Here is a 20,605-nt window from a genome sequence, read left to right as displayed (position 1 = left end):
TGGTGGCCAATAAGTTCTCTCTCCGCTTGATGGCAGAGTGAATATCAGCGATTGTCCCGGCTGATCCTCGGCTCCGTAAGTGTCACCCAATGAGTTGCGGAGGACGCGGGGACGATGTGGCCGGGCAGAGCTGCCCTGTCAGCGCTTCTCCCGCGGCCGGCCGGCCGTTCCCAGCACCGCTGGCTTCCTCTGCACGCCAGCTTCATGGGGAAGTACAGCATGTGTCGGAGCGGAATATGTAACCACCTTAACTAGTTTTCTTCTTACCACATCCTGTTTGCTACAGCGCCAGATTGTGCGCTTGCTTTAGAAAAAAAAAAAAGACATTTTCTAGCATTCCAGTGCTTGTTTAGGTATAATTTATGTATGGAATCCGCTCCGCTCCCCTCACCACTCTCTCAAAACTGTATTTGCGGTTCCCTCTGGGCTGTGCGGTGCTGCAGGAAGGGCTCACTTGCAGGGAGCAGCTTCTGGAGAGTGTTTGGTGACTGTGGCAATGCGGGGTGCAGCAGGAGCTGAGCTCGGCCCCCGGGGCCGCACGAGTCCTCCTTGTCCCAGGCTTGCAGGGAAATTGTTCGTGGCAGCGAGGAATAACATGATGTTGGCTTAGGACCCCTGGGACGCGGTGGCAAAGAGTCCTTTATGTGCAGGTCAGGGCTGGGGTCTGCCCGGGAGCTCGTGGCACGCGGCACTTTGTCTGCGCCCGCCTCAAGTCTCCTCTTTGTTACAGGGAATTTGTGTTTGGGCCTTGGTGCAAGGTTAGAACAGAACATATTTTAGCTGTTTTGGCAGCTGGAAGTACTGCTAAATGTATTTTTCACCTTGTTTAGTAAATAACTTGCATTTCCCCTCTCTCTTCCCCCCAAACCAGTTATAATTTGTTTTACTTTCTTTAAATAAAATGCTTGTTTAAAAGCTGTGATACCAAGTTGTAAATATTTTCTTTTTTCCTGTTTACTGCATCAGCTTTGCCCTGGTGAGGAACGTCCTTTCTCGGGTGACGGCCCCGGAGCCTCCGACGGGCTCCGCAGGGCGGATCAGCCCCTGGAGCAGGGACTTTCCTCCCGCCGCGCGGTGCGGAACCTGCTCCCGAGCTTTGGGCTCCGTTTCCTCTGGCCAGGTCCTCTGTGAGCCCTTTCGGATGAAAAACCAGCGTGAAAACAGCTTAAAAAAATCTTAGGGCAGCGCAACCTGCCTTTTTTTTTTTTTTTTTACTTGTTTTTTTCTAGTATGGAGCCATCATATTTCATTATTTCAAAATGTTGATGCTAATGATTAGATGTATCTTGAGTTAAAATCTGTTGAGAAAAACATTCTTGCCCTTCCTCTTTCTTGTGCAGTGTGGGAGCACAGCGCACTGCGCTCCCCGAGATGTCTAAAAATAACAGCCTTGGAAAAGAGCTCCCTAAAGCATTATTTAAGCTATTGTTTAATTTAAGCACAAGATCTATGTGCCATTGGCATTCGAACTAATTAAATAGTCCTCGGAGGAAATAACAGTGAAGGAGTAAAACTTGGTTGGGAGGAAAGAAAAGCACCTGAATTTTTTAGCCATTAAATGAGCAGGCAGTGACGTAAAATTTGTATTAATAGATGTTATTTCTGGTTGTTTCCAGCCACGGGTGACGCTTCCAGAGCCGGCGCACGCGTGCGCGGCGGGAGAGGGCCCTGCGGAGCGGAGAGGGGCTGCAGAGCCCCCACAGCGACACGGGCTGGCGCAGGGGGGCTGAGCAAAACCTGGCCCCAAAAGCGGCTGCACAAACGGGGGTTATTTTCAGAGCCCAAGGGCGCGCGGGGGCACGGCCCGCGTTAGCGGCTGAGGTCAGCGCTGGCCATGGAGCGTCGCGCTCTTGGAGCGCTTCCTCGACAGCGCGCGGGGCCGCGGATCGCCCTGCGTTAGCGGTGCCGAGCGAGCGCGCGGGCACGCGACAGGGAAAACAAAATGTGCCCTGGGAGGGTTTCCTGAGGAGCCAGCGGGATCCGGGATCTGCTTGTGACCTGGGAAAAACAGCCGCCTCCGAGCAGCCCAGCGCCATCGGAACTGGGAAGTAGCTGCAGGAACGAAGAATGACCTTTAAAGTGCTGTGCTACGGCTGGGCTCCTCCCTCGTGTTGCTTCTTCATTCAGGTTCACGTTCGAACCTGGCTTGGCAGTGGTTTGCAGGAGCCTTCGGAGGCTGTTGGGCTCGTGCTTCCTTGCACACCTCTGAAGCACAGTTCATATCATCAACTAAAAACAGCACAAAATCCAACCACAAGTAAACGTCGGAAACTTTGTCATTGTGAACTGAAACAGAAACTGTTGACGTAGGACACTTTACTGTGGAGTTGTTCTTTCAGAGTGATTCTCTGCTTAGACTCAAGTAGGTACACTGACGGGGAGGAAATAAAAATACACATGGAGGTATGTTACAAAAATCAGCCCTTTTAGAGTATGCGTTTTTCACAGAATTAGTTTTAACAGCTAGTTTTCATCTCATAATTTTGTTGGAAGTACATTTCTCGCAACACACCTTTTATTTTGTCCTAAAATAAGCATGATACTTGCATGAACTGTACTGCAGAGCATTTCAAGGGCCATTGATGAAGGAACTTTGATAGCTGTCGACTTTGTATTTTACCTGCAGGTGGTTTTTATGTGTCTGTCTGTCAGAAGCAAATAGGATCCAAAGCCAATATAAAAAATGTATGTATTGATTCTGTTTTTTTCAATCATGAATAATTGAGTATTTCTTTGTTGGAATGCAGTCGGCTACGCTCCGCTACGTGCTTTGTTTATTAGGAGATGAGGATGTTCCATTGTCGGAGTTGCAGATTTTTGTCTGAGCTATAAAATAGGCAAAATACTTATGGTGTCACCTAAATTCACGTAAAGGGTCATGTGCATGTGGTGATATGTATTAGCATTTGTATACAATATAGTTCGTGGAAGATTTAAGTCATAGGAAGTAAGTAGTCTTTATCTCAACACAGCAGTGTGATTTCACATTTTCTGGGTTAGATGCTCAAGAATTCTAAGCCGACTGGAAGCTTTGAACTCCTAAAGTAGGTTATAGTAGGGGAGAAATGAGCAAGTATAGATAAGGAATTGAAAATGATCTGAAACAATTTCGCTTGGATGTTTCTGCTTTTAGCTTTTCAGCAGGAAATACGCGTCAGACGGTGCAGGGCAGCCCAGCGGAGCCGCAGCTCTGTGTGCTCTCCCCGAGGAAGCACAAACGTAAACTCATTCCTTTGGGATTAGCCGGATGCCTTGTGGCACCGGGGCTTGGTCTGCTGGGTCTCTTGGGGTTCCCCCGGCGCGTGGGCAGCGAGGGGCAGCTCGGTGGCACCTTGGTGGCAGGGACAACTGTCCAGGCTGCTCAAGGGCGCACGTGCGTTGGAAAGGGCTTTCTGCAGGCGCTGTGAGCAGGAGAAAGGTAAAAGTGCAGATGCTGCTGCTGGGTTGAGCTCTCAGACCTCTGCGGCTTGGCAGAGCCTCCCTCGAGCGCCGAGGAGGGGTTATCAGTTTGGGAGGCTCTGAACCGAGATGTGATAAACACTTCCTGAGCGCTGCAGAGTGATTTCCACGCCGAGCAGGGGTTTGCTGAGGGCAGGGGTTTGCTGAGGGCAGGGGTTTGCTCGGGGCTTGGCCTCCCCTCCGTTGGAGCATCCCGCTGCGCAGGACGGAGCGCAGCGGCGCCTCGCTGCATCGCCAGCCGGCGCAGCTTCCTTCCCGAGGAGATATTCCTCTGTGCCTTGGAACAATTCACAGGCCCGTTAGGCCTCCAAACATCACTATGAAATAGCTAAAGATTAATTTGCCACATCTGTAACTTGGTTTAATAATAGTTTTAATGATATCTACCTGCATCGCTCTGTACTCCTAATGAGCCAGACTCTCTAGCTCTGCCAGTGCTAATGATCCATCTTGCAGGGATAACTCAGGATAAGCAGGAGCAAACTCGGATCCGCGTGTTGCTAAGGAGAGCAGGTCGGATCCGCAGCGCTGCAGCCCTGCCCTCCCGCCTGTGCGCAGAGGTTTTGCAGGTTGTTCACACCAGGCCCTAGGGACGTGCGGAGCTGCCGGGCTGGGAGCTCCAGCGCTCAGGGTGCTGCGGTGCCCGGCTGGCGATGCCGGGATTTGCCCCGAGCCCCCCGGTGTTCCGTGGTGCTGCCCACAAGGGCTCCCGCTGCCCAGCGGTGCCCGCGGCGCGGCCGGAGGCGGCTCCGCGCCGAGCCCTGCGCGGTGAGGGCAGCGCAGCGGGAACGGGGCCCGCGGGGCGCCGCGCGCACGGAGGGGCAGCCGGACCGGCAGGGCCACCCGGGGACGCCCAGCGCCACCAGTGACCCCCTGGAGCGAGGGGAGCTGTGTGGAGCACCCTCCATCCCGATCCCTATGGAGCGAGGGGAGCTGTGTGGAGCGCCCTCCATCCTGATCCCTATGGAGCGAGGGGAGCTGTGTGGAGCACCCTCCATCCCGATCCCCCTGGAGCGAGGGGAGCTGTGTGGAGCACCCTCCATCCCGATCCCCCTGGAGCGAGGGGAGCTTTGTGGAGCGCCCTCCATCCCGATCCCCCTGGAGCGAGGGGAGCTTTGTGGAGCGCCCTCCATCCCGATCCCTATGGAGCGAGGGGAGCTGTGTGGAGCGCCCTCCATCCCCCTGGAGCGAGGGGGGTTTTATGGAGCACCCTCCATCCCCCTGGAGCGAGGGGGGTTTTATGGAGCACCCTCCATCCCGATCCCTATGGAGCAAGGGGAGCTTTGTCGAGTGCCCTCCATCCCCCTGGAGCGAGGGGAGCTGTGTGGAGCACCCTCCATCCCGATCCCTATGGAGCGAGGGGAGCTTTGTGGAGCGCCCCCCATCCCAATCCCCGGGCTCCTCTCCCAGCTGCACAGAGCAGACCAGGGAGAGGCTTTGAAGGCCACTCAGGAGAAGTGTCCCCGCCACATCCGTGTCACATCCCCGCCACATCCATGTCACATCCCTGCCGTGTACCTGCCCTCCCAGGCGTTCCGCCCCTCTCTTCCCAACCGAATGCTCCCGATTGGTGTTGCAGCCACCAACTGCTGTTGTGGAGCAGGCGCTGTGGCGCCGCGCGCACGTCGAGGCCTCTTGGGGACACCCTCTTGGGGACACCCTCCTGCACCCGGCCCTGTCCCGGAGAAGCCCTTTCCTGGCAGCGGATCGACCCTTCGCCCCTCCACTGCCTCCTGCCTTCCTTCCTGCTCCCTTTCTCGCTTGTACATTAAATAATTCATAGCGGGGCTCTGTCCATAGCCTGCAGCTCTGCAGAGTGAGGGGCAGGTTCCCGTTATTGAGGGATATGGACTTGCATGGTCTGAGTAATTTTCAAGAGTTGTATCATGAGGAATATTGATTAAGGGGAAAAAAAGGTCATGGCCTTCGCAGGGCCTGGATGTTTTTGTGATGCGGGGAGGAATGTTAGAACAAGGTAAAGCTGTTGGCGTTTTCAGCTGCTGCTGTTGGTGTGGTTTGTAGCTTCTGTTTCCTTGTGAAAAAAAGAATAAACCGTCACATTTTCATGTGTTTCTTGATTACCACTAGTGAAGGCATTTCATCATGTCCTTGGCAGTAATGGACTGGTTGAAACGAAATGCTTCCGTTCTAAATATGTGGTTGTTCTGTTAAAAGTTAGAATATTTTTATATATCTTCATTTAGTGGTATTAGTCCTAAGCCTTTCAGAGACACTTTCTTTAATGTAGAACCTTTTTTCTTTCACCTTTGATAGACCGAATGCCTTTGATATTCAGTTTTCAATGGATGTGTGGATCTCCTTTAGTCAGCAGGAATTCTGCATAGGAGGGAGAACAAAGCATGAAAAAAGGCACTGAATGTGCTTCAGAGCTAAGTTTTCCCCGTGCTCTCCTCTTCATGGATTCAAAGTGATTTATTGTATGGTCAGTATTCAGAAGGGCAGTTCATGGGGGTGTTAATAAGATGACACGTGTTTTTCGCCGGGGCAGAGGCCCAGTGGCAGCTGCAGCGGGTGAACCATGGACACGGGGTTTTGTTAATAATTTACAGCTGCATCTTAGAGCGTTCTGCTCCGAGCCCCTCTTCTGGGTGGAGAGGAATGATAATCGACTTAATAATCGAAGTTGGTATGTTAGCTCCTTAAAAGTCTCGACCTCGAAGCCCCCATTGAAGTAGGTTTGGCCCAGGACGTCGGGGCCCTCCTGGAACACGACCTTGGTTGAATATTGCAGCTCCTGTGCAGCTCTGTGCTGTCCTCACAGAGGTCGAGCACTTAGAGGCCTGGCTGCCCCAGCCTGTTGGAATGAGCGGGTAGTGATTCCATTGTGTGCATTAAAGCACACTGCAAAATATGGCTGGAAATCAGTGTTTTCTTGAAAAGCACCTGAAATGTTCTTTTTGCCCATGGTGTGTTTTCACATACTGATTTGCAGGAGCCATCGGGGAGCTCCCTGGCTGCTCCTTTGGGCTCAGCTTGCCTCTCTTGGGGGTGACGTCCTCCTGCAGCCGCCACGTCTTGGGTCACATATAACCCCTTCTTCCCCCTGCTCTTTCTGCACAGGGTTCTGCTTTGACCGATTACCGTGCAGACACTTCTCATCCAAACCATGTGTGTGAGCCCGTTAGAAAAAGAGCTTAAAGACGAGTAACTGGTGTTGGAAACGAGCGGTGAACACGCGGAGGCTCCGGGGCCGCGAGGCCTCTCGTGGCTCTGCAGGCGGACAGGGCGCAGGGCCCTGTGCGGATGAGTCTCCCTGCAAGGAGCCGGGTTCTTCAGTCTGGAAAAGCTGCCAGTTCTCTTAATTCTGGAGCTTTAGGTGGTCTTAATTACCCTGCGCTATGGCAACTGAGCACATGTGTGACAGAGAACAAGGTTTTGAACTTGACTGGCTAGCCTGTAACAGCTGTAGGCTGGTTAGAATTACTGATTTTATGTGGTTTAATAATAATAGGCCTTTATTCCTAATTTTATGGATCAGAAACCCAGATCTGTTACTGATATTCATGGTGAGCTTATTGCATTATATGAGACAAATGAAATAAAGTGGGATAAGACAGTAGATGGGAGGACACTGGAGGAATAGTCCTGGAATTTTCCAGCAGAAAAGAACAACTATGATTCCTGTTATTTCTGACACAGGCGCTCTGTTGTGCAAAGGCTACAGATTGCTCTGTAGAAGGCCTTAAAATCATTAAGGAGCAGTTCTGTGTTCTCCGAATCGGAGAATCGCAGAATCCCCGTGGTTGGGAAGAGCTTCGAGGCCGTCGAGTCCCCCCTCGCTTCCAGCCAGGGGTGATTTGGGCTGGCGCGGCTGGGCCTGGCCCTCCCTTGGTGGCACCTGCAGGTCCCCGGGTGCCGCGACGCGCTCGCTTGCTTGGTGCTCCCTTCTGTGTTTACCCGCTACGCGTTTGCATAGGGCTGGGAAGCAGCTCGAGGTTTTTGTTTCCTAATTTGCTATTTTGCCCGCTAGAAAGAGTCTGCATCAGCATTTTGGACCGAATTCAGGTCTGCCGTGAATAGATGCAGCTTCCTTTCAATCTGTGACATTGCAAGTACTTACACTGGGGCTAAATGTGGCTGTTTTAGCTGTGCTGTGATACCTGGTGACTTCTGCTCATCTCTGCTTTAGTAACGCTTTTATTTACCCCTCTTAAAGGCGTGTTTGAGTTCAGTGCTAATGAAACCCGAGTGCGACGTGAGGCTGGGGATGGCGGGACCCCGTGCCCGGGTAACGTCGGCTGCAAAACGGGGTCCCTGCCAGGGCGGCCCTCGTGGAACTGCCCGGGGAGCTGCCTGCTGGGTGCTGCTCCCGGCCCCGCTCCGGCAGTAAGAAATCCCGGAGGAAATAAAATCCAGGCCCTAATGAACTTAGGGCAAGTCTTGGCATTGGCCTAAGGGTCAGGATTTCGTGCAAAACTTGGAAATCGAGTTAGAAATTTGTTTATTTGAGATAAAAATTGGAGTATTTTTTTTTCCCCAGCAGAGATGGGTTAACGTGAATCCCTTCCCCTGCAAAGTGTGTGGCCGGGTGACGCTGTCTGCGGATGGCCCCGGAGTTGGGACACCCCAGAGTTTCTCTCCGGGGCTCCTGGTGCTCATCTCATCCCGGAGCGCTCCTTAGCGCTTCCCCAGGATCCGGCTGAGCTCCAGAGCTGAAGCTTCTTTCCTTATCCCTCTTCACATTTCTTATTATTTTTGGGTTCGTGGCAGTTAATGGCACTTGCCAAACTAAGCTGTTTCAGATTAGCCATAGAAACAAAATAGGAAAAAATGATTGTCCAAAGGCTGAGGAGATTATTTTGGAAGTGGAGGTGTGGAGCTGGCTGTTCTTTCCCACCCACGTATATTATTGATATGATCCATCACTCTGAGGTTACCAGAAAAAGCTTATAAAAATAAATCTTTTTTTTTCTTAACTACTATAGATCCAGTTGTGGTATAAATTTTATAGAATAGAAGAAGCAATCCTTAAAGAAAAAAGCTGTCAACATCTCTATTTCATAAATAATTGCTGGTTCCTTTCATCTGTTACCTATGCTATCATTTTCTTAATTCCTGCTTTCTGTTCTCTACCTGACTCTTCAGTACGCAGTTAACTCTGCTTATTGTGCTTTTCATCTCTTCTCCCCGAATTTCTCAAAACTCCTGTCACTTATTCACTGCTACTTCTGTCAATTAGTTCTGCTATTATCGGAGAGCTCCAGCTCCTGGCTGGTAATTTTTCACTCTCTGCAGAAGAGCTGTAAGAGAAGAGCTGTCCTGAGGGCTGCGATGGCAACGCACAATCCCCCGTGACAAGAGGAGGGCAAAACTCAAGTGCTCTGAATACCGAGGCCGTTACGTTCCAGTCGGGATGTCGTTTGAGGTTAGGACAGGGTGAAAAGATGAAGGTTTAAGGTTGCTGGTAGCTGATGACGTTGGTTCTATAAAGGCAAAAAGAGGAACGAGGAGTAGGTTTTCAATTGAAGTAACACTGTAAAAGAGTAGGTAGCTTAAGGTTAATCATTCCAATGATTGATGAAGCCAGGGAGTAAGGCTTCTCAGATGGAGAATTCACCCACCAAGTCATCTTGAATTTTCTTAAGGTTTAGGTGTTCTAGGTCCTTTTGAGCACCCCTCTTGATCATAGAGAGCAGTGCTCATCTTTCTGTTTTCCTGTATTTTTTAGTGAATTAATTACAAGTCACAAGCAGCCTTTGGTAAGCCCAGGCCTTGGCAATCTGTTTTTCTTTCTCAGCTTCCCCGGTGATTTTTCTCCCTTAGTATCGTGGTTCTCCAGGCTCCACAGGCTCATCCTGCTGTTCCCGGATCTGCCTTTGGAGCCCCGCTCCGTCCTCGTCCCTGGCCGCGTTTCCAGGGCTCTCCCAGCCCTGCTCCGGCCCTGCGCTTCCCGGAGCGCAGCGTGCTGCAGGGAAGGACGGAGCTGGGCCCCGCCAAATAGTTTATGCTTTAAAATAGTTTTACTGTTTTATACTCGTAGCCTTAAAAATGGCAGGTGGGGCTGCCCGCCGCTAGCCAAGCTTCGGAATGCGCGCGGAAACTCGGACGGGGTAAGATCCATATCCATCAAATGCAAAATGCTCTGTTGTGCTCTGGAAGAAGTGAATTTCCCCAGCCATAATGTAATAAAAAGGCTATCTAAATTCCAGCTCCAGCACCTGATCTCACTTCACTGAAGGCAGTTGGCCAAATTCCCATGCAGGATGAGCAATTATGTTGTTAATTTGCACTACAGAAGTATTAATGAACTCTGCAGCTGCCTATCCAGTTTCAGTTTTAGTGTGTTTTTCCAGTGCTGAAACCACCCGAGAGTCTATCTGCTGCTGTCACATAACAGCAAGAACTGCACTCTTGAAGGTGTGCAAAATTCCAGTGGGAAGGTGTGGATCTTAACTAAAGGCAGCACGGAAAACCTATGGGCTGATATAACCTGGGATTTGATTCCAGGCCAGGGCGGGTGTCTCTTTTCCAGGCTGCTGCTTAGAAAGCTCCTAATACCCGGTGCTGCCTGTGGTTTCATTGTACTGTGCCTTTTTTTAGAAAAACAGAAACCTTTCCTTCAAGGGAAGTCGGCTGATGTGAAATGCACCGCTCGGGCTCTGGAACAAGGAGCTGCTTCTGCTTCCACATCTTCCTCCAGCCCCGAAGGTGCTGCCTTTGGGTGAGCAAGTTGCACACACTAAAACTCATCAGCCCTCCCACAAGCATGTCCCAAGGAGTGTTTTTTTTAAAAATTACTATATAAATTGGAACTTTGCATACAATTATGATTTTTTTGAAATTAATTTGTAGATATCTTATATATCCCAATAATGAATAATAATTTAAGCATTAGTGCCCTCCATGAGAAAAGGTTGTCTGTACTATAATTGGTGTTACTGTTGTATTTCTTCTTAGCTGTCTTTCGTTTTAAAATGTTGCTGTAGTAATTCTGCCCATCTTTAGTGGAAACTGCAAAGCATCTGCAAAAGTATCTCGTTTCTCCTGGTTTTAGATCTGAGTCTGCGGTTCTTGCATAGCAATACAATTAAAAACAAAACCTCTCAGAATGGGTCTGTATAAAGCAGCCAGCACAAGGCTGTTCCTCCGTGTTCGCTCTTCTGGTGAACTTCTGTGATACTTCAGCAGTCTGGAAGGTGTGAGGGTGCAGAAGTGCTTGGAGCGGCACGGCTCCAGCTTGGGCTGCTCCATTTCCCCACTCCTCCCACAGTTGCCCTTGTGTTTTCTTTTTTCTTTTCTTTTTCTTTTCTTTTGCTGTTGTTTGTGGGTTTTTTGGTAAACAGCCAGTAGCTGGGAAGGTGCCAGGGATTGCTGTTTGGCTGCATTCAGCTCTGTTTGCACCGCTCTGTAGTCTCTTAATTACACCACTGTTGTCTGTTTGGTTCCTTATCCCAACAAAAGTTGGGCTAATTTGGTGTGGTTTCCCTCTGCATCGCTGGTGTTTGTGATCATGTGTAACGTAAGAGCTAGCAAATTACTTCTGGGTGCATAAAGCATGTTGCTGGGAGGTTCAGAAGTCTGAAATTAGAAGAATTTGTGTTTTCAGGCTTGCACCAGAGCATGGTGCAAAGCGACCCAGCCTTTGCTGTAGATGCCATCGTGCCTTGTGGCCGAAGGAACCCAGTGCAGTGCAGTCGTTTCTGCGTGTCTTACCAAGGGGATGTTATAGCAGTTCCTGAACGTTTTGTGTGATGCACCACGTGTCTACAGGCTGTGCTGGCCCGGTCTTTGCTCCCCTCTGCTTTGCGTGGCCGTGTCCCACGCTGCAGAACCTGCTGTTTGCTGCCCGCGTTTGCCGGGCCAGGGAAGGAGAGCGGCCCGTGCTGGCCGTGCTTCGCTTGCCAGGGCAGGACAGCATCGCTTGGGCATTGCAGAGACTTCTAGGAGAAAGCAATGTGACCTTTGAGATGCAGCATAGCGAGCTGGCGCTGGTGGATCCCTGCTGCTGAGGTTGTGTTCTCGTGTCTTGCGTTCTAGCCCCGAGCAGGAGGGAGCAGGCGCCACGGGAGGAGGTTGGAGCCAGCCCGCCAGAGCCCCGGGATTAACCGCGCCGGCTCCTCTTGCTTGCTCTGCTGTTACAGTTTACATTTCGATGGTCTTACCTACAAAAGTTGGGTGTGCTTTCCACAAGTGCATAGTAAGCCTAAATAAGGAAAGGTATTGCCTGCCAAAATGAGCTGAAAGCGCGATGGTTTGCAGCCCTAAAGGAGTTGCCGGGAACCCAAGCCGCTAGCTGCGACAGCAGGCACCTGCATTGAGCAGAGTAGAGGGGTGGATAGGGGTCCGTGGGGACGGGGACACCTCCGTGCTGTGAGCAGGGCCGGGGACACGGCCGTGGCTGCAGAGCCCTGGAGAGCCGCCTTGCAAATGGCCCGTAGCCCTGCGGGGTCCCCTGGCAGGCTATGAAAGGTATCGGAGACAGCATTAACCAGTACTCCTAAAATAAAGGTGCAGAGGCACTGAGAAAAATGTGCTTTTACTGTGAAAAATAATAAAAAAGGGGGTAAGTCTATTTCAGATAACAAAATAATACGTACGGATATCTGCTTTTTGCTGTGGAGGAAAAAAACAGTCCTCCCAAACTGGCCAGCATAGAGGAGTGGAAAATTTCAGTGCCTTACGTAAGCGTCTTACAAAGCTTCCAGCAGGTGGGAATTGGTAGGAATTGCGTTTGTGTAAGGTACCTATGGGAGATGAGTTATGTTTATGGTCCGTTTCTATCCAGACTGCGGCAGAGCCGCTCACCGATCCGCTCGGCCTCGGCAGTTAAGGGCACTCGCGCAGCTATAAACAACCGCCGAGCTGCCGTTCCTGCGGATCCTCTGTTACGAGTCACTGCATTAGGGGTGTGCGTTTTGTGGTGTTTGTTTTTCTTCTGAAAAATGTCTTGTTTTTGTTTTCCAGGATTTTTGCTTTTTAAAGACTATTGCATGAATGAGATCGATGAGGCTGTGCCCCAGCTGAAGTTCTATGAGGAGGTGAGCTGCCCTCGAGCCGCCCGCGCGGTTCTTCTCGCCGGGCGCGCTCCGTGGCTCCGCGTCGCTTGAGGTAGTCAGGAGATGTGAGCTCTAGATACACCCATTGCAAGTCTCCGTGTGCTCAATGTCTCTTATACCTTAAAAGTTAGCTCTGACATGCTGTTGATCTTCCTTGGTAAGTTAGCAATACATCTGAGCGCAGCTGCAGGTGCTGAGATGAAGTTGCCGAGTACCCCGCATTGCTGGCTTACCCTGCACCTGCAGCAGTGGATTCCTTCTTTGCAAAAGACCTGAAAGCAAGGCCAGGGGGTTTCCTTGTAGCTGGTGGTGTCCATTACCGGCAGAGAAGGTTTTTGCTCGAAGGTCAGAAATGCTAAAAGCAGCCAGGCCCCGCAGACAAGCGCGTCTCGTGCTGCCCGGCGCGCAGCGGCACGAAGCCGAGCGCCGCCTCCCCAGCGCCCGTGCGGCGCGGGCATCCCGGTGGCGGTTGCCATGGAAATGGCTGGCAGCCCCCGCTCGCTCCATCCATCCCTCGTGTGCACAGGGAGAGGAGTCAGAGGAAGAGGAGTCGGAGGAAGAGGAGTCGGAGGAAGAGGAGTCCATCTTCCTCCCCTGCCCCACACGCACCCTGCGGTCGCCCGGTGCTCCCTAGTGCTCCGCTCGCCGCTGCCGCCCGCGTGGCACAAAGGACCAAAGCCCCTTTTTGACCATGAGAGCCGCTGCCCTCGCTCAGGACACGGCAGCGCCCCTGCACCGGAGCCGCTGCCGCTCGGCGCCGGCCGCCGCCGCGTGCCTGGATTGCGCCAGGAGCCGGTGGCTTCCGCTTCCCGTCGCCAGCGGGCTGAAAAAAACCCAAAATAGGATCCGCTGGCGTCAGTTGGAAGATAAATTCTTAGCAATATCCTATTCCCCCTCTCAAATTAGATACTCCCTTCTCATACAGAGCAATGTTTTTCTGCCGTTCCCATCTTTTTATATATTGAACGTATCACTGTCATCAGTAATCAAAAACACAAGTTGTTTGCAGCTTGTATCTTGCAGCAAGATGTTTCCAGCTGCCTCTTTATCTCTGAAACAATTCAAAATTGTATTTTTAATTATTAGCAAAGTGCTGCCTAAAAAAATTGTAAATGCTTCGTCATGCACTTTTAGAAAAATCCCCTTAAAGATATTTAAAGAGAAGTTCATTGCATTTTCTTCTGTGACATACTGGATTCAGAAGAGTTTTTTTTAATATTGGATTTGCTTACTGCATTCATTACATGTAGAATAATATGAGTACACTGTTACATTAAAAATTGCTTGATGTAGAAGGGCTCTGCACTCCAGGGATTTCACATTATTGCAGCTTAAGTCACGATCAGGCATTTAGCTGGATGAGTGATTCATCCCAATCTGTTTTATAAAAAAAAAAAGAAAACAGAACTTTGCTTCTAGCTGCTTGAAAACTAATGCATTCTAATTTCAGGATTGACAAGGGACTTTGTTAGACCCTTTCTGAGGGTTTGCTGGGGCAAACGAGGCCGGCGCGCGGCCTGCTTGGCTGGTGGCCTCAACACGGGGGGCTCCTGGGGATGTCTGTGCCGGATAGGCTCACGTGGGAGAAACTCCGAGCGACTCCGGCCCTTTTCCTCAGGCCTCAAGAAGATCTTGATTCGGTTTTAGAGAACGTTGGGAAATGCAGAGGACGACAACCTGCGTTTCTTGTTGGAGGGAGGCGGCCGTGGAGGCAGCGCGGCCCGGGGTGGTTTCTGCGCTCGAGGCCTCTCGCCTGAAGTGTCTGCCCATAAAAAGGAAGGAGGGAGGCCGCGCTCGAGCAGGACAGCCTGATATGCACCGAGGTTCTGCCTGTTCTAATCGTTTTTGAGGCATTGCAGTAATTAAAACAAAGAAATGCTTCTTAAAAGTGTTCTGAATCATTCTGATGCGAAGTTGCTGGGAACAGAGAAGTGATCTCAGCTGGCGGGCCGTGGTGGGCCATGGGGTTGCGTTACTGTGGGGACAGCGAGTGGACAGCGGCCGGAGACAGCCCTGTTTGTACCTGGTGAGTGACGAGTGTTAGAAACGGGCTGCTCTGAGCGCTGCTCATCTTCTGTGTTGCAGATAAAGGAATACGAGAAGCTGGATTCCGAGGAAGAGCGTCTTAGCAGAAGCCGGCAGATCTACGACACGTACATAATGAAGGAGCTGCTCTCGTGTTCACATGTGTGTATCACCCGCGGTCACCTCCTCCGTGCACTGCTTTAGGGGCTTGGAAGCTGTGGTGATTTAAACTAACCGGCATCACCCAGAGAGCACTTACAACCATTGCTGAAGGAATAGGTTCTGCAAATACTTACTGCAGCTTTCAATTTGAAACACAGGGAACTGGGTTGGTCTGAATTCAGCTTTTTTGTTTTTCCAGGAAGGAAGGAAGTGTGAGAATCCAATTTTTATTAGATTTGGTGATACGCAAAGGAAATATTTGGAGGATTTATCTATTTTATACATTTTCTTTAAGCTAAAGCTGTGTTTCAAAATAAGATAAAATGAATGCGGATAGTTTGTGTGTCTATATTCGAGTGCATCTGTGTGCAGCCACGCACCCACACTAATGTATATGTATAAATAAATAAGTAGAAAAAACAACTCGCCTCCCAGATCCTGCAACAACCCTGAAAGCTTAGAGTAAACGTTGAGGCTTGGCTGAGGCTGCTCGCATGCAGGTTTGCTGTGGACTCCCTTGGCAGCAGGCAATCTTCCTTACTGTGCTGGAGGCAGTCGACTCTGCAGCTGCAATACGACAAACTGAAGCCACGGGGCTGCGTGGTGACGTGGTGACAGATGCAGCTTTGTTGAGGTCAATGAATGCACACATTTACTGCAGCTGAAGTTTTGGCTTATGGACGTACAGTTAACACTGTTTAATTTGGTTTTAGTTCTGTTTCAAGAACACTTTGACGAGTGTTTCACCCTAGTTGCATGGAGTCTGTTGAGGGAGGGGTTTAAGCAGCTCTTTGTCGAGCTGTCCCTATTGTCCCAATTGTCCCTAGGGGTGAAAGGGCCACGTCCACTCCTGTGTCTGTAGCTGACCCCACAAGCTGCTGGAGGAGCATCTTGCTGCCCTCTTCTCTTCACCTTTCTCCTCTTCTGGCTTTAGAAGAAAGGGGTTGATACTGCATCCAGCACAGTTCATATAATATACTTAGTGAAAGCTTTATTGCATCCATTTTGAAATACGTTTATTTCTCTTAGAATTAAAGGAATGACAGTGCTGGAGACCTTAAATTAAATTTTTAACATTTCCAACTGTTTGTAATCTTTCCTTTTCTTTTTCAAAAGCCTTTCTCAAAACAAGCTGTAGATCATGTGCAAATGCATTTAGCCAAGAAACAAGTGCCAGCCAGCCTTTTTCAGGTAGGTTAAGAGAGTCTTGAATGGTCGAGTTTTCCTCACTTATTTGACAGTGAGTGACTTTATGCATACTTAAGGAGAGAGAATTAAAGTTTTGGTAAAAATTCTTTTTTGTAGTAGAATAACATTCTGACCTCTTCGTCTAAGTTAACTACAAATGATAGATTGCTAATTTTCTTTTCTAAAGCATTTTAAAGCACACTTAGGAGACCAAAATATACCTTGGTATGTGAATAGAAATAGTTTTTTAAATTGTGTATTTTAAAGCCTTTAGATGGCTTAGAATAAATCGCTTTACGTCCGGAAGCTGCATTTCCTGCCTGCATGAACCAGGCACAGAGTGGAGGATTGGCCTTAATGTTTAATGTGAAATCTTTGAAAGCAGGGAGATTTAGTGGAACAGTGGGTTATGTATATGTAAACATGTACATTTTTCCTTTAATTCTCAGGTAAATTAATTTGTAGTTGATGATGGTGAGGAATTTGCCATTTGCATTATCTTGCATGTTTTTTCTGACTTTCCAAAAGGCAAAAACGAGTCAGAAGTTACCTTTTGAATTAGGAACTCCTGCCGGATTTAAATTATGGTGGTTTTCTTAATCTTTCTTTAAAAAAATCTAGAATCTAGACAAAAATCTAGAAGTATAGGCATTGCTTGCACTCAATTTAAACAGAAAAATAAATAATATCATAGCTCATTTGCTGAATTATTCTTTTTTATGTTTTAATTTTCTTTGGAAAATAAAGGAGAAAATAAATATTTATTGTATGGTTACAGCTCTAATAGAGGTTGATGTAAGATAAGATATTCAAATTGATGCCGACTTTTGTAGTGAAGATGAATTAAACCAGTGCGTTTTTGCAGCTACGAACCTCCTCAGTCATGGGAGTGTCTGTGGGCTTGTTTCCCTTTGCAATACGTCTGAAGTATTTGTATACGTTGAGAAAATGTGAATACTGCCCCTGCTTGATTTTCTTACTGTTCAGTGAACTGTGTTTAATGTTGCAATTAGGGGAACTGTCAAGCTGATAACTACATTGCTGGAGTTGGAGCTCACTGCTAATTGGGTTGGGATTTGAAATCACTGCGTGCCATAACACATCACGAAAAGTATTTCTCTATAGAAAAACTCACTTATGAATTGAAGGTGCTGATATCTTAGTAAGGGCAGGAAGGAGAGAAGCACCAGAGAAATTAAATGTGGCTCTGTGGGGAGTGTAGATTGTAAGGGAGTGAAATGTGCTGGGTTTAAACATGTGTGAAAGAAAATAAACTTGCAGCTGGGTGCTGCAGGTCTCCTGCAAAGCTTCAGTACTGGCTTCCTTTCGTTGTCCCTAGGTAGGTGCTAATGCACAGGGCTTATACAGCCCCCACAGGGAGAACTGTCTTCTATCTCATGGAAATACTGTATGTTCAGCACAACTGCTCAGGTTCCAAAAGATAAAACGAAGCTTCAATGCCTCGAGGAGCCTCCTAAGCCCTGTGAAGGCTCAAGAACACCCAATCCAAGGCAGTTGCTGTCCGTGCGGTGGCTCCGCGTGCGGAGCTGTCGGGAGCCCCTTGCTCCGTGCAGGTTTTTCCCGGCACTGGACACTGGCTTTTAAAACATCCTGGTACTCCGAGCTTTTAATGGCAGCAAATTTTGCAACTATAACACGTGAATTGTATTTAATGGATAGTATTGCATAATGAGTTTATGATGTGCTCAAATATTAAATGTGTTTCTTAATCCTTTTTAGCCGTATATAGAAGAAATTTGTGATAGTCTCCGAGGAAAAATATTTCAAAAATTTATGGAAAGGTATGAACATAATGTATTGTATGAACTTTCTACCTAAATAAAGCTAAAAATGTTTAGTAAACTTAATTTGATGACTTGTTAATATAGAACGAGCAAGCTGCAAATGGCTAACTTTGTGCATATCATGATAAATGTCAGGAGTATTGGGCACACAATTCTAAGGCTTGTTGGAGATCATTCTGTTGCTGCAGGTACCAGTAAGACCAGACTGCTTATATCGATCTTAAAAGTTTTAAAAAATCTCAAACTTTGTTTTTTTAGCATATTTTCATGAGAAACAGTCTCTTCTATGTGATTGAAAACACAGAAATTCTGTTTAGCATCAGCATGCCTTGTGTGAAGAGTGTCTTTCTTTGAAATAAATAGTTAATAAATTATTTGGGAATACGAAAACTTTCTGGCAACAGCTTCCAATAATACTGATTTTCCGATTTTAAAATAAAGTTAGTTTAAAATGTTCCTTTGGTTCATTAAGATACCTTGAGTTGCCTCTGTTTTCTTAAAATTATCTTTTTCTTTCTGTCATTTAAATGTTTGTTAGTTCCAAAGTTAGATTGTGGGTTAAAAAAATGTAAAATGGAGTCTGAATGATGTAAGGAAACATTGAGCACTTACTGTTACAGGGTTTATCTCATGTAGTTTCTTTCTCTTATAAGGATGCAAAATATTAAGTAGGTCCAATTGAGTGATTAGCGGGGGGAGAGATTGCAATTGTTTATAAATAAAGGTATTGATTACTAAATACCAATACCACAACTTGCCCTATAAATTCTGCTCCCAGTACCAGAGTGTTGACATTTCCTGTCATACTGTAAACAGGAGGCTCAGGTAACTTTTTAACTTTTTTTTTTTCCCCTACAGTGACAAGTTTACTAGATTTTGTCAATGGAAAAATGTAGAACTAAATATTCATGTAAGTACCTACAAGCGTATTTATCTTGTCAAAGGCTAATATGGGAAAGAAAATGTTCTTTTGAACACTGCTTCTTAAGAGGCCTTATTAAGAAGTACCGTGAACGTTGCTGTTCTGCTGTTCTATTCTTAGATGTTCAGTTCTTAACAATTCCTTTCTGGACATCCTTTCTGCCTGTCTTGAGTTAATAGCCTTACGATTTTATAATAACTGTAAGAAATTGAAGTGCTAGAAGGGCTTCTTTGGCAACCCCACGCCATCTTCCCTTCTTCTTCCCATTACAGTTCAGATATTGTCTCCTCTTTCTTAGACTTAGCTGCTGCCCTGTCCTTCCACGTGCCCCTCGTGCAGCTTCTTTGTCTGTAGAAACAGCCATCCTGTTCTGCAGAACGAGACCTGCCAGGGGCTTCGCTGACAACGCTCGCGTTTTTGCCCTAGTGCTTTTTGTTACTCTCTAGTTTTTGCAAGTATATTGAAAAATAAACACTAAGGTGCTGCATTTTCTAAAGAAATATTATATGAATGGTAATAGTTAAGCCTTCAATACATTAGTAGCTTATTTAGAGATTTTCACAGTAAGTTTCATAATATTGAAAAATGAACCTTATTTTTTGTCCTTGCAGCTGACCATGAATGATTTTAGTGTACATAGAATAATTGGAAGAGGAGGATTTGGTGAGGTGTATGGCTGCAGAAAAGCAGACACTGGGAAAATGTGAGTATATGTGCAGTGTATTTTAAAGATAATTGTAAACTCTGAACTATGTGAGAAATTCTTCCAATAATTTATTAGAAAATCACTGCAGAGCAGTGTCACGTTACTGTGTACTTCATTGGAATTATGTTTTTTGCCAAGAGTGTTTAATTTCTGGATCATCTTTGTTCTATTTGATATTTGATCCTGCCGTGTCTCCGGCAGCGAGGCTCCGATCTCGCAGAACTCTGAAGCACATCCTTCACTTAAATGGTCTTGTCCAAATGACTGGAGACGGCACATGTGTTTAAAATTAAGTGTGTGCTTAACTGATTTCCTGGATCAGAGCCTGACAGCGCAGAACGATGTTCTTGTGGAAACGGGTGGCCGTGCGAGGTGTCAGCCCCGCTCTGCTGTAGGCTGCTGTTCTGCCATGCAGCGGATCACGTAGCTGCTGCTTCCCCTGCTCCTCGGGGGGCAGTTCCAGCTCGGTCTGGGCTCCCTCCGTGACGGAGGTGGAGACGGAGCAGCTGGGAGAGGAGTCACCCAAGGCAAGGCTAAAAGCTGGCACGGGAATAAGACCCCAGGGCTTTTCCGTGTGCAGGATCGTGCCTGGGCGGATTCCAAGTGTGGCATTCTGCACTTGTACAAATGAACAGGTTGGCCCTCGTGAGCACACGTTTCAGTGGCAGAAGCAGCGGTGCTTGTGTTGGCAGGACTATAGTTTCAATGTTAAGCAGAGCTCTAAGGGGGAACTCGAGATCAACCCTGGTCAGTTTTGCTGTTCTCTTGGTGTTATCATTCACACACCTCTGCCGGAAAATCCGCGGCTGCCCCTGCCCGGGAATGGGTAGAGGAGAAGGCAGATGTCGCTCGGTGTCGCTTGCTGCCGTTGCCTCGTGGGAGGCTCGTGAACGTTCTGGGAAAACACCCGCTGACCGTGACGTGTCCTGGGGGTGCTTGTTAGGGTGACGCTTTTTCAAGCAGAGCTTTACTACTTCATAAGCTGTAGCTTTGTTGTTCTACTTTAATTAAAAACCGTGATGATAGAAGAATCGCGCGGCCTTCGGCCTTGCCCGTGCGCAGGGAGCGCGGCCTGGGCTGCCTCCCGTGAGGCTGAGGAGGCTGCAGAGCTGCCGTGAGCGTGTCTGAGCATCCTTGGGAGGAGAACGCACACCAGGAAAACATTAACATCACACTGTGCGCTCAGGATGTTACCTTCCCAATAGAGCTGAAACTAAACGGAGGTCTAATGGGATCTGTGTTAGTTCGAACTGCAAATTCCTCCTTAAAGGTATTGAGGATGGACCTACGATGATGCCCGTATCATTATGGATTCTTCCTG

General features: G+C 48.2%; 1 protein-coding gene across 1 annotated transcript in view; it reads left to right on the top strand.

Moving 5' to 3' along the window:
• The window catches only part of GRK3 (G protein-coupled receptor kinase 3), a 55,386-nt gene that overhangs the window by 18,002 nt on the left and 16,779 nt on the right, over positions 1-20,605 (top strand). The window contains exons 3-8 of the mRNA XM_088525051.1: positions 12,385-12,458; positions 14,562-14,663; positions 15,780-15,854; positions 17,592-17,653; positions 18,515-18,566; positions 19,190-19,281. Of these exons, the coding sequence (XP_088381177.1) occupies positions 12,385-12,458; positions 14,562-14,663; positions 15,780-15,854; positions 17,592-17,653; positions 18,515-18,566; positions 19,190-19,281 (457 nt within the window). The remainder of the gene's footprint in view (positions 1-12,384; positions 12,459-14,561; positions 14,664-15,779; positions 15,855-17,591; positions 17,654-18,514; positions 18,567-19,189; positions 19,282-20,605) is intronic.

Source organism: Tinamus guttatus, unplaced genomic scaffold, assembly GCF_059628265.1.
Source record: "Tinamus guttatus ecotype Peru unplaced genomic scaffold, ASM5962826v1 Tinamus_guttatus_pri_ptg000223l, whole genome shotgun sequence".
Lineage (NCBI taxonomy): Eukaryota > Metazoa > Chordata > Aves > Tinamiformes > Tinamidae > Tinamus > Tinamus guttatus.
The sequence above is the reverse complement of the archived record's forward strand: the minus strand, read 5'-3'. Positions and strand labels throughout refer to the sequence as shown.